The sequence below is a fragment of the Paramormyrops kingsleyae genome, chromosome 24, assembly GCF_048594095.1.
Source record: "Paramormyrops kingsleyae isolate MSU_618 chromosome 24, PKINGS_0.4, whole genome shotgun sequence".
NCBI lineage: Eukaryota > Metazoa > Chordata > Actinopteri > Osteoglossiformes > Mormyridae > Paramormyrops > Paramormyrops kingsleyae.
This window is the reverse complement of record NC_132820.1, coordinates 4158008-4171774: the sequence shown is the minus strand read 5'-3', so window position 1 is coordinate 4171774 and position 13767 is coordinate 4158008. Positions and strand designations below refer to the sequence as shown.

At 44.2% G+C, this 13767-nt stretch overlaps 1 protein-coding gene across 1 annotated transcript in view; it reads right to left on the bottom strand.

The window, feature by feature from the left end:
* LOC111850464 (teneurin-2-like) overlaps window positions 1-13767 on the bottom strand; it is a 226916-nt gene that overhangs the window by 151241 nt on the left and 61908 nt on the right. The window contains exon 3 of the mRNA XM_023824384.2: window positions 2589-2870. Coding sequence (XP_023680152.2) covers window positions 2589-2870 — 282 coding nt within the window. The remainder of the gene's footprint in view (window positions 1-2588; window positions 2871-13767) is intronic.

Here is a 13767-nt window from a genome sequence, read left to right as displayed (position 1 = left end):
ATCACTGTCGCACAGGCACTCATTGGGTCTTGTGCAACATGGCGAGCAGCGACTCGTCGAGGCATGTCACATGGCACGGCGGACCATCACCTGGGTCTTTGGCAGCGCTGGGTTTTCAAGCGTGCGTGACGAGCCCGGTCCCAGGCGTGATGAGCGACTGGCATGCTGCCAGGACTCTACGGTGCTGTGTTCTCTACACGGCATTTTTTTTGGATGAAAATGGCAGCTGGCTTACCAGTCTGCTTCCAAATGAAAAATGAAGCGCTGCTGGTATCATGGAGTTCGCGCTGGACTGACACCCCATCCAGTGCGTTCCCCAGCCTTAAGCCCTCCGCGTCCTGCAATAGGCCCCAAACTCCCCCTGACCCTGTACTATATAAGTTCTGTGCAGGATGGATGGATGGATTGACGTGTGGAACCGTGGGGTGCGCACACCTGGCCGCTGTTAGTCTTTCCATTGTCTTTCTCCTCCAAACTCCATCACCTTCCCTATCTATTTATACCTGATCCTAAGCACAGGGAAACATTTGCCGATTTAACAATAGGCATACTTGTGTGGAAAATCTAATGCTTTATACATTTGATGGTATTGTTTGTCTACCTTCTCTATGTACTGGGAGAGATATACCCATTATATATACAGGAAGAGTAAGGGAAATACATGATGGCATTGGCAGGCAGCCTTCATATCAACGTCGGCCTGCTAAAGGCAACCCCAATCCTTTAAAGGTTGACCAAATCCATTCCTACTTAACAGAGCCTATTGAATTAACCTCGAATCGACTGGCCTTTCATTTCTGAAGACACTTTACATTCACAATAGTTACTTCTATTAAAAATGGTGTTACACTAGATAATTACATCGTCAAAAACGCACACTCATGCAATATTTATCTGTTTTACGTGATAAGACTACACTTACAAAAAGACAATACATTCATTTCAAGATATGAATGAAAAAATGCAATAAATGCACAGAAAGAAATCCGCAAGACAAATTATACAATATTCAACTTTTAGCGTTCACTTCTGATGTAAATTTGTATAAAATGAATGTGTTGCTTGATCATGTGAGAAACGTTCTGACACAGCACATCTGTCTGTGTTCTTACACGTCCAGCATTTCAGCGGTGCTACACTGTGTCATTGTTTACAGAACGAGTCAAATCGACTCTCCCCAAAGCGACTGAGTCACAATCCCATCTATAAATAAGGCCTGTCCTCTTCTCGGAAGATGACTAACCATCAGTCATCCCGCGTTGATAGATTCTTGCAATGAAGTGCTGAGATCCAATTTTGATTCGTTAAAAATTTTCCATGTTTCTTGGGAACTACATTTTAGGGTTTATATTGGCGTAGCACATGAAGTCTCACACTAGAACCTTTTCTGAAGTCAGAATTAACACAGGCCAGACATGCATCAATCATGCACTTTGAAACTGAAAAGAAAACCATCTTTGCTTTTGAGGGGTGGCATGCTGACCAGGTGTGTCCTTACCCACAGGAGTACAGCAGGGAGCTCAGTGAGTTTTACATCACAATGCACTTTGTAACTGTACAAGTTGTGCTTAAGACATACTACAGGTGGTGCTCAGTTTCCTTAAAATGCGAACTCTCAGTTGATGCAGACTTGTCAGAAAAGTTGATAGTAATACTAATCTCATTACAGCATGAATGTAATGTCACTTTTAGTAACTCAGTAACTCGAGCTTATAACAAGCATGTGAAGCTTTTGATTCATCTACAATCTCAAGAATATCATGAAAATATATATAAATACTACAAAAGTACACATATATACTAATGATTTTATGTAACAATTTAAGGTTTTACACAAGCAAACATGCTAATGAATAATATGAAGATATATCTTCCCATTAGTTTATGTTTTCCATAATGAACAGGTCAAGATTTATCTAAAATGTAGCAGAATTAATTTTCATAACTCGCATGTCAAACTCTCATGTTCCGAACTGCAATCTCAATGATTTTCACAAATGATACAGCTGCAAAAAGACCATTAAGATTTTTATTACAATATATTGTCTTTTCCATTAAATTGCACTATTACCAAACCCCATCAGCCTGATAGGATGTGTGCTCAATAATACTGAATGGATGGATGTTAACCAGTCGTAGGATGATAATGTAACCATCAGTCATTAATAAAAGGATGCAAATTCATAATGTGTTTAAGATCTCTGACTGGCTGGAATTGAGAAAACAACGTTTTCGAACTATTTTCTATTCGACATTCAACTTTGACTCGGCTCATTTCATGACTGCATCCCAATCCGTGAATGTTTAAACATCCGTCTTTGGTTGACAAATCGAGGCTGACAGTGTTTTAGATGAAGAAAAATGTATACGTGAGCCTAAGGCCTCAACACAATGAAGAAACAGACTCAGATGAATTAGATTCTGATAAGGACAGCAATACTGCAGAGCCCAAAATGATCCCTGCAGTAAGGAAACTTAAGCCTAATAGGAGTGACGATGTACTTTCGCTTATGATTGTATGCTATGGGGTGTATGGCTGAAACTATTCTGTGTTGATATTTATTTTTCCTCAAGCCAGCACCTCCTACCTGATCCGTCATCAGACTTGTCCTCATTGTCTGAGTCGGTTAGTGTCAAAGCGGAGTTCTCCCGGCTCGACGGGCCGGAGCTGCGGCCAGACTTGCCAGCTCGGCCTGCCCACAGTTCCACGGCGCGCTCCGGGGACATGGCCTCCTCTGGGTCCGAGTCGGCGTCTGAGCCCACGCTTGGCGAGTAGCCGCGGGCTGCGGGGCCCAGGTCCGAGCAGTACAGGCTCGGGTGGGCCGTTGCTGCTGCCTCACAGAGGCCCAGCTCTGCCAGCGTGAAGTTCCCTGTGGAGAAAGTGGTAACAGCCAGATCACAGTGGTGCCAGACCGGACCGAACCAAACCAGGAGGCAGAGTACAGCAGCTCCAATGTGCAGGCAAAGAAATTACATGACGGGAACATGGAGGCAAACCAATCCCCCAGCCCTTTGCGAAGCCCGCTGGTCACGGTGTTTATCGCACGTATTTAAAAACACTGTTATTTCTTTAAAGACTGTAAGCTGCCTCTGGCCAGGAGAACCATAGTCCACAAAGACACTCTATGAACAGGAAGCAGGGTGTGTTGCCAACACACATTTAGACTCTCCCGGTTGTCGTCTCGAGCCATTGCCAGTTTTCACAGAGTCGGATCCTCTTGAAGCGAACGCAGTTCCTCTAGTTTCGCTAGATACGTATGGAAAGGCCTGTCTGGCCAGGAGGATGCAAACTGCTTTCCAGTTGCCTCTGAGCAAAATCCAGTCCTTCAGAAAACTGTCCCATACACTATAGCTACTCTCCAAATCTCGATGTGCCACAGCAAAAGAAAAAGACCTTTCAACCACGTCTTACCATTTCCCTCATTCTGTACCACATGAGTTTTAGAGAACAACTGTGTACCCCAAGAAGTCACAAAGAAAAAGCCCAGTCAAGTGTGGTCAGAACACGAGGCATTTCTTTCTTTTTTTATTTATGAATGATACGAAAGTTATAATCAAGGCAAGTGCTATCCAGCTGGCTACCATCAAATTATACAGATGCTTTTTCTTTATAAAAAAGAACAAGGGAACCAGCTAGGGACATTCAAATAACTATAATTAACATTTTTTGCCCGCAGAAGTATATATTAAAAAAAAGAATAAATCACATTAAAGCTTTTTCAAATATTAAAATAAAAGTTGGAAGGGGAATGCATTTGAAACTCAGTGAAAGACTACCCCGGTCACAAGAAACAGAAATGCGACTGATGGAGGAGGCCACCTGAGCGGAGGAACGAGAATCCCGCTGCTATCGTTCTGCACCGAGGAGACGGTAAGAGGATGCAGACATTGTTTAAATCGAGTGATTCAGAGAGGCCGTCTCCACCCACCCACCGGCTGTCCAAATCTCCCCGGCGATGCCACAAGTTGGAAATCCTGAAAGAATTATTCTACTTTTCAAATCGTTTTGGCAGGAGCGACTCGGAAGCGAAACCTTTGTTTTGAGTCTTAGTGCTTAAACCCGAAACAGCCATTTCCATAAGGCAGTGGCTGGATATAAACATCTGCAGGCGGCTGACTGCACAAATAGCGTCTTTCAGTCTGTGTACGGATTAGCGTAAATGGGCCACCGGTTTCTGACCTAAATATAAAAAGGAATTATGCATTTTTTTCCTGTCAAAGACAGGAAAGGAAAAAATGCGGAGATTCTGTCTATGCAGCAAGAAACGTAAATATATATTTTTTTTATTGCAGATAGCCATTTTGCAAACACCCATCTTCAACTTTAATGTTTTTAAAATTGATATAGCGTAAATTTTATTTCTAACCCTTCTTTTAGTGGTGACTGTCTACTTTGTAGTCTCAGGCACTATCGCAGGAGTCAAGTGTGACAGCTACCGGCAATTAAAATGTGTATTGCAGCAAAGGGCTGCTGTGAAAGACAAAACAAAAAATGAGGCAGATTAGAAAAGGAGAGGAGTACAAGGGTCATCATACACACAAAGGTAAGGGCATCATTATGAATGTATCAGACATACAGGCATGTACTCAATGAATATATGGTATTGTGCAGAGCTTTAGATGAACGTTAACATTACTTGCCTTCATGTTTGTCACTTTAAGAGAATAAAAATCAAGCCCAAATGGTGAGAGCAACAGGTAACAGCTGCCTGATCGTTTCATTCTGTTCATTACTGATAGCGAATTAAGGCTAAAGTCAAATTTACATGTACTCAAAGCACTTCGGCAACAGAAGGTCATGTAAAACAAATGCATAAAAAACATGTATTAGAATAAATCAAACTGAATCAATAAAACAATTAAATCTGAGCTGAGAGGGGAAGAGCAATTTTTTTAATGCACATGCAACCAATTTACTCTGTTTTGTAATTAAAACAACGTCGTAATGGAAATCCCAACAAACTGGGGAAAAAAGCGCTCTGTTAGTTAGCATCTTCCGAGAAAATGAACATCCAGGAACTGTAAATCAATTTGGTCAAAAAACACATTGCTAAATTAATTCTCTGTTCATTTCTGTAGCAATGCAGTGAGCAGAGAAATCGCAGTGTAACGGGGAAACAGCAGGTGGGCGCGGGTGACGGTAATCACTGTGCGTCACGCCCTGGCTTAATTGTAATAGCTAATAGTTAAAGAACGACCGTGACAGCCGTGATGTGGAATGCAGTTGCTTAAGGTACATTTTGGAGCTGAGAGCCAGACTGAACACAGTACAGAGACATGACAAACAGCTAGAGCACAGTCAGACCAATGCAGATACACCTGTTGAGACACTTGCCCTGCCCCTCCCCCCAACACACAGGTGTATCCGCAGCGATATACTGTACAGCAGCGTGGTTCAGGGTCCACACTTGGCGCTTCAGTATATCCCCTCCGGGGGGCGCCATACCTGCATACTGCACGCTTGAAAGGAGGTAGCCAATGGTGACGGGGGCCAGCTCCATGTAGGCTGGACGGGAGTGAACACAGTGTGAACAATCTGCTCCTGCCCCCCCCCCCCCACCTCCTTCGCACGCGTCCACATTACTCATTAGTCATGTGACACGGCACTGTTGGCTAGCGAACAACAGGACAACGAATCAACGGGGAATTTAAAAAAAAAAACAAGCCTGACAACTGGCAGGATTCATCATAAATAATACATCAGACAGACAGACAGACAGACAGACAGGCAGACGGTCACACAGACAGACAGCTCTCAGTTGGGGCGTGGACAGCGGGGCGGCAGACAGACGAGCAGTCGAATGACAAAACCGGGGACCTGCTTGGGTGGGTCTGCTGGCAGTGTTAACGTTTGGGGAACTTGACAGGGAGGGGTACTGTTTTAGCGACCACCATGGGAAAGCTGGAGGCACGCCGGAAAGCAGAGTGACTGCTGACATGAGAGAACAATGAGACCTTGTGACAGGTGCTACACACGAGCCGCCCCTGACAAAAGAGGCTTATTTCGCAGGCCCGGCTGCATGTGGACACCGCCGTTCCATTAGCATGTCTCCCTGACAGGTAAACGCCAAGGGCACACAGCAGAAAACCCCACCGTAACGTCACAGGTAGAGGCCCCATGTCAGCCTGGGTGACACCTACAGGATTATTCACACTAATGACCTATTTCTGGTGCTGGGTAAAAATAAAAATACTTGTTTGCAGCAGTTGTAACCATAGGAACAGGCCATTTTAAAGATGCTAGAGGAAATAAAATAGATTTTACTCTGGGGGGAAAGCAACAAAGTAAAAAAAAAAAAACTAAGAATTCTAGGAAGTATTGTCATACAGTATGTGAGGTACTTAAATGCCGCAATGCATTTGCATAAGGCACATCTGAGGAAAACGTGATCTGAGAGTGACCTGCGACACAATGTGTGATGAACACAGAATCCAGACCACACCTGTTAACACACCTGGGCACCTGCTCACCCTCACAGCTGGTGGGTCCTCAAATCACTGAGCACTGCAGAAATCTGACAAGTCAGTGTAAACTGCCTATACATTTATTAAAGCCTCCGTAAAGGATTAACTGCATCATTGGCATTAGTTTTAGCTGTTTCATTGCTAACTGTTTAATTATTTTACGGGGGAGGGTGAAAATGGGCCATGTAAAAGAAATCGTTAGTTAGTCATTAGCTCATAATTAGTTAATTTAGTTGCATGTTTGGCCGCAGTCTGTTTTGTGCTCGCAAGCGCCGCCTTTTAAGCTCAGTCCGGCGATTCCTGATTAATTTGTCTTTCACACTTTTCTGTACTTTTGAAATTTTTGAACTTAATTAGCGAAGGAAACATTCGGTCAGCTTCCTCACAGAGGGATGCTAATCAAAACACACACCGAAAAAAAAAAAAAAACAAACAAGCCCAGCACATTCTCTCATGAAATACAGCGTTTACTTCAAAAGAAAATATCTTGGAATTAATACATAAAATCCTTTGTGCTTTTAGAGAAAAATCGACAACTAATAAAAAGGCGACTATTTTTCAAAATTGTACCCTGTGTGGGCCGTCGTTTCTTTCCAAATATGTCCCCCTGCTTCTAGAAGGAGGAGGAAGACTTACCATTAGGATACTATATATTTCTGATTAAAGTAAGCAAGTCCCTGCTGTGTCATGATTCCGATGCTGCCCTTCCCACAATTCCGCAGGAGAAAGAGGGCTTCGGATCGGCAGGCAACAGTTCTGGAGGAGCATCTCCTACTCAGACCTCCTTGGTTCAGATCGAGATCTACAATAAGCTACAGCTTTGAGCGGTAAATCTGTCAATATTCAGGTTAAGCCATTTATCCATTACTGATATCTCCACTATAACACACTTCTACAGGGTTAGGTGGGGGGAGCACGCTTTCATTTTTTAATTTCCTCTCTCTCACACAAGTCCATATCTGCAGGGGCACAGTGATCGCCCAGTCCCGCTAACCCTGTTACCCACCAAGAGCCCTGAGTGTCGCACATACCGATACCCCATCAAACCAGAGGTGGCAAGCGAACCAGGCAGGCGCTCGGACTTGTCATAGCCTCCGGCCACGTGACGCTGACGGCCCCGACCGTCACGAGATGGCGACGTGATGGAAAGCGTAGCACTCGATTATGTTCTCTCCCACCGGTGGGGGCGGAGTGAGCGGTGGCGGTGGTGGTGTGGGGGGGGGTATGGTAGTGTCCCCTGTCTCCCAGCAGCACTTGCCATTTCAGACTGATATCTCTAAATGTCACAGGCCGGCGCCTCCGTGGCAGCAGACTTGTGATGACAGCGCCCTGTTAATGATGAATAGCCTCGAACGGGGCACTGGGCTTCGGGAGACTCAGGCAGCCCCTGATACGACCGGGCCCTGGAACGAGGAGGGAGCGTGCGGGGTGGGGGGCCGCCCCTCTGCGCTGCCCGCGTCGTGTCTATGTGAAGGAGACAGAATAATCGGCGAATAAACCAAGGATCCTCCCAATGAGAGAGATACCCCCACGGGAAAAAAAAATAAATAAAAAAATTGAAAGCGTGAAATAGCAAAGGGGTGGAAAAAGAAGGGGCAAGGTGAGAGGCGGAGATGAACAGATGGAGGAGCAGAGGAGAGAGAGGTGGAGACGAGGAAGGAGACAGAGCGTCTGCGATGCAGACTGCAGCCACGCCGCAGAGGACACAGAGGTAACATGTCCAGCTTCTGCACTGAAGATTGATGGTCCTTCAACGGAAAGCAGCCCCAGTGCATACGGGCCGAACTACCATCGCATTCATTATTTAAGGCGGCGGATAGCAGGCCAGGGTTCAAGTCCCTGGAGGAGCCACACCGTGGCACCGCTGGGAAGCATACTTAACGGGAAGTGCCTGGGGCGAGCAGGCAGTGTGACGGTTAAGGACGTGGGCTTGTAACCTGAAGGTTGCTAGCTCAAATCCCAGGAGGGCGCTGATGTAGCACCCTTAAGCGAGGTACTTAACCTGAATCGCTCCAGTTAAAATACCAGGCTATATAAATGGGTAAACACAATGCCGCTTTTGGTCCGATCGTTAGTGAGCGATGAAACACACCGGGCAACATTTCAACAACTACTCTGGATGCGAGTTTCTGCGGAAACGCAGTTTACCAAGAACACTTTCATGGAACATGAAAAGATAAAGACTAGATTTTTTTTTTTTTAACATGAACAAAATATATCATAAATGGAGTTGTTATAATAACAAGAAAGAACATTCTGTTGATAGAGTAAATTTAATAAAAAAAAAAAAAAAAAAGAAATAAATAAAAAATCCATAAGCATAAATATAAGCTGTGCAGTTGTCCTGTCAGAAATCAGGGTCAAATAGCCAACTTTCACTGTAATGTTTATGAGAAGTTATAATGGGAGCACTTGTGTTATTAGTAGAGATGTAACGGAACACGGTATTTTATCAAACCGTTCGGTAGGCCCCTGATGGTTCAATACACACACATGAAGCATGGTATTACTATATTCCTGTCATTTTCCTATATGTATGAGCACGAATACAAGATTTTGCCCCAGAAAAATACATCTAAAAAGCTGTGGTTGTCTTATTTTCCAGGGCTAGAATTGAAATGTTATTATACAACAGCTGATGACGTAAATTATCCACCTCCTGACTAAAGGTGGCCGGAAATTTCAAACATAATTCATGTAGTTTCAGCTATACCGCGTTGTATGAGTGGTCATCCCTCCCGCTGTCGACAACTGGCTGACATAATGTGACGCTGTCGGTCCCCAGCTGGCATACTTTGTACCGCACCACGCTTATTTTTAAATGGTATAAATTAATATGTATATTCGTCTATTTATGTTAATTGTAAATGTTGTAACTGTGTAATGTTTGCTGTGGAATGTGTGCGTTTCGTTAGCGTGTAACCGTGAGTGTCATGTAAACTGTTGGTTTCCTTGTCGTGTCACTGCTAATATGAAACCGATAGTGGCTGTTAATTAGTCTTTATTAAAATGACTCGATCATTCACTACAATATGTTTGTTTTACCCCCTTTACATGGATCTGCTGCATCAAAAACATTCTGCACTTTCTTGGGTTGTGGAGATATATTATCTATCTTCACTTACTGTGCATTAGCTTGGGGTTGCTTTTTAACAGTGATATCCTTAATTTTAGATGTTCTTTTCAAATAAAATAATTTTTTCTTTATAAAGATAAGATTTGGTATTCCAAACTTGGTATTCCAGACTTTTAATGATAATATTTTTCCATCCTTGATATCATATAGTAGAGACTTAAACTAGGCCCAGTTAGTCATGCTGCCATTTTTCTGAATGGAAAGTTAATCATTCAGTTAAAGGGTTATGTGTTTTTATGTTCTTCCTAAATATACAGATACTGAAACCGTGCTGTTACCGTGGTCCAAAAACCGTGACCGTTTAGTCTGCATTCTTCTTCATTATATAATGGTTTTATATATGAAACCTTAAGACATTTAATCATATAAAGGATATTTTATAATGTGTGTAAATCTGGGACGAGGGTAGCGGACTGTAACGATATTCCACATACATGCACAAGTACACAAAGTACAACAGCTACTGGAAACTGATATTTTCATAGACGGGAGCCTATCTCAGGCTCTAACAGAGTCCAGCATGCTCTCAGAGGAGAGTGTCTTTCTGTAAGGAACCCTGTCTGCCGCTCCTCATCTTCCAGGAACGCACAGCTCCATTATAATCACCTCCACCTCAGGTCTGAATGGCTCTTCACCCGTTGCCTAGGCTCTCCCCCTCTCATATTCCGCCAGGAGATCTCAGGTGGCACTGAGAAAGTTGTGAGATGGAGGCTATTTGTGCCGGGCTACAGCTATGTCCTCCCCAACCCTCCAATGAAAACAGAGCAAAAACAATCTCTTTCCAAATACAGCATCTTCAGCCTGGAACCTCCAGAGCCGTTTTTTTCCTCCCAAAGAAAACTACAAGTTTACTTATCATTAGCAAATAAATAAAATAGCTCTGATTGACCACCAAATGGATACTAAGTCTTTAAACACCGAAGTATCAACAAAAAGTACCAGCCGGTATGTGAGCAGTTCTGAGACTCTTATCGATAACACGCTCAAACCCGGCGGGGAGGGTCCATTTAACCTTTGCGTTATCTACGTCATCCAGTCACTACAGCGAATTAGGCACAGTTCCTGAGAAAACGGGGTGGCTGCCCCTATGTGGCCCTCACTTTATGGCAGGAAAACGGTAGAGGAGAGGTAGGTGGTGGAGAAAAATACTAATCCTGGCTTTCCATGGCATTAAGGTTGGCAGCGTGTGTAGCAAGCTGGATCGTGGATCAGCATCCTCATGGGGCTGTGGGCAGATTAAACTTCATGTTTATTTGGGGAAGGGGGGGGGGGGGGCAAAATGCATCTTCCAGCAGTTCTATGTGTCACCAGATTAACATCTCAAAGAGTTGTGGTCACAAGTATGGCGTGAGCAGCCAAAGAGTGATAGAGTTGGCTTGGGAATTCACAATCCCTTTATTTCAGCCAAGGTCGCAGCCGCAGAGGGGGCCAGATACTATCAGCCTCAAAGGACACAGATGCATGCTGAGGCAGGGTGCAGGGCTGTCTGCCGAGCCAACGGTCACCATCAGCCGGCCAGTTCGGCCTCTCTCCGGCAAGCACGCACAACCGGCGATAAATGACCTCCGGCTCAATTAAAGCGACTGTGGCTGGCTTTCATCGTCAAGCTCCTTTCACCGCTCCCTCCCCCCCGTTGAACCCGCTTCGCCGTTTCGCTTTCATTCACCCGTGTCCTCCAGAGGAAGGCAGCTTTGCAAGATGAAAGAGTAAAGAATAGCTAATAATTAGCACGTATGCAGCTATGAGACCGTGGCAGAGACTGAGCAACATTCATATCCATAATGAATGAACTTTCTTTTTAAAAGTCTAACGCTACAGTCCAAAAGTCAACACAACTCATTTCACTGCTTCATGTTTTGTGAGCCAATCTCCTCCTCCCCTTTATAAAAGCATCCTGGCAGAATGGTACAGGCACCCCCCCTCACATTCCCGCATTTCCCTCTGACCCCCCCATGTTCCCAGTTCTGATTACTTTAATCCAACATTCGGCTGCCTGATACCAGAGGTAACCCACATTTCAAAGCACCTTGGGTCAGGGTGACAAATATAAGCACACAAGGCGGGGGCTCAGGCAGTGAAAGGCAGGCCTATTAGTGAAAGGGAGTTCCTGTTCAAGGGTAAGAGAGTTTGGGTAATGATGGGAATGACACGCACCACGATACATGGATGGGGAGACAGGAGCTGTTTTGGTGAGCAGAAAAGCCAAATGGAAATGCGAGGCGGGGACAAAATAAATGATGACAGGCACTTTCCCTGCTAGGTGTGTCGCTCTGGGATATTAGCGACAGAAAAAAACAAAGTGACAGCTTTTGGGGACGACTCCGTGCCTCAGCGGTGCCCTGCCACCACAAGGCGGCATGCCATGTGCCCTTTCCAAACCAGCTGCGTGTGCCGACACACGCGGGGTGACCCTCTGCAGCCCCCGTGACAGAGTGGATTGCGCCGACGTCAAGCATCTCGACAAAGCAGACAGAGAAGCAGGCTGAAAAGACACTGTGCGTCTATAGTGCCGCATTAACCAGTGCATTAACTGCCAAGGTAATGCTATTAAGTAGGAATATTAATCTGAAAGTGCAATGATTATATATTTACAGGGCACCAATTTCAGAAGAGATGCTTCCTAGGTTTTTATTATTTATATATAATAGATTCTAAGAGTTTTAAATTGACCAAGTGCATATTGACTTTAATAAACAGCAGCAGTTTTTAAAAAAGAAAGGTTGGTGCAATACTGTTTTAAAATTAAGCAGCTTTGGTCCAGTTGTACTCACTGATTCATCATATACAGTATAGCATATATTATACTATGAAATCTTTATAAAGAATGGGGATATGTGTGATTCAGGTAGGAAGGGTAAAATTATTCTTGGTACTATTCTGGTAGAGTATGGCAAGTATCTTGCTTAACTGACAACCAAAAAAAAAGCCGAAAAAAAGCAGATGTTCCAGACAATGAGTATCCAGGGGACGTGATTTATCAGCCAACCACGGAAAGCGAAGGCAGGGCAAATGGAATCTTTGTAGGCAGGTGAACGGTGCGGGAGGCCAAAGCCCCCACCCTCCCCAGTGCGCAAAGAGCAAGGAGGTGAAGCAGGCTTGGCGTTGGCGGATGAGGATGGACCGGGCAGTGGAGGGAAAATGAAAAGGAATAAGGGACAGAGAAGTGGAGAGGCATAACACAAAGAAGGAGGGACACTGAGGCACTAAATTCATTTACGTTTTTGAGGTATTTAGCTGGAAAAGGTACTGAGATAAATCCTTACTATTTATTGTTGGTTCACTGACTCAGCATTTATTTTTTACTGGTCTGTGCTTCTATTATTTACTCCTGTTCATTATATACTGTACATGCACTATGAATGTACAGTGCTAAGTCCAGCCCCCCTTGTTCTGCATTGCCCTGTATTCTTGTACTTCTTCCACTCATTGTGAGTCTCTGTTTTTATCATTACTTGCTGTCTGTATGACACACCGTAGTCCTGGGAATAAATTTAATCTCCTGCCACTCTATACTTGTATATGCTTCATAAGCATTGAGTTCATACATGAATAATTTTAATAACAAGCATTGTTACTACTGACATACAGAAATATCTATTTCTTTTAGAGCATCCCTTTGTGGATATAGTGGATATCAAAAGAATATACAACCACACTGAAACTGTTGATATAAAGGGTGAAATCAAGAGAACGAGTGTCAGACGTTTTTCACCTTTACTGAAATTCTGTAACCAACGACATGAAACTGAAAAACAAAAACGGCACCCTTTCGGTGCTCTCCTTCAACGTGCCGTGTGAAATTGTGTTACTCTGTGTAGCTCTCAGGCGGAGAATTTCGGCCAGCAGGTCGTGCTGTGGTTGGGCACACGGACACGATGGCCATACGGGTCCCCGAGGAACCACTTGAGCTAAAGGTGAATGAAATCACTCCGCCTTGTAAACAGACCATAGTCTGCTTCAAACAAGCACCAAGTCACACTACTTAACTATCATTTGATGACTAACAGGGAGCGGGACAGCTAAGAGCACGCATTATTCTCCGAAAAGGAAAAGTTTTACCACCCTGAAGGAAAAATTACAGGAATGGCAACCGGCAGTCGCATGGTTTCACACGATGATGGGCGCTGTAAATGTATTCTAACAACATCAAAAATGGCAGTCAGCTG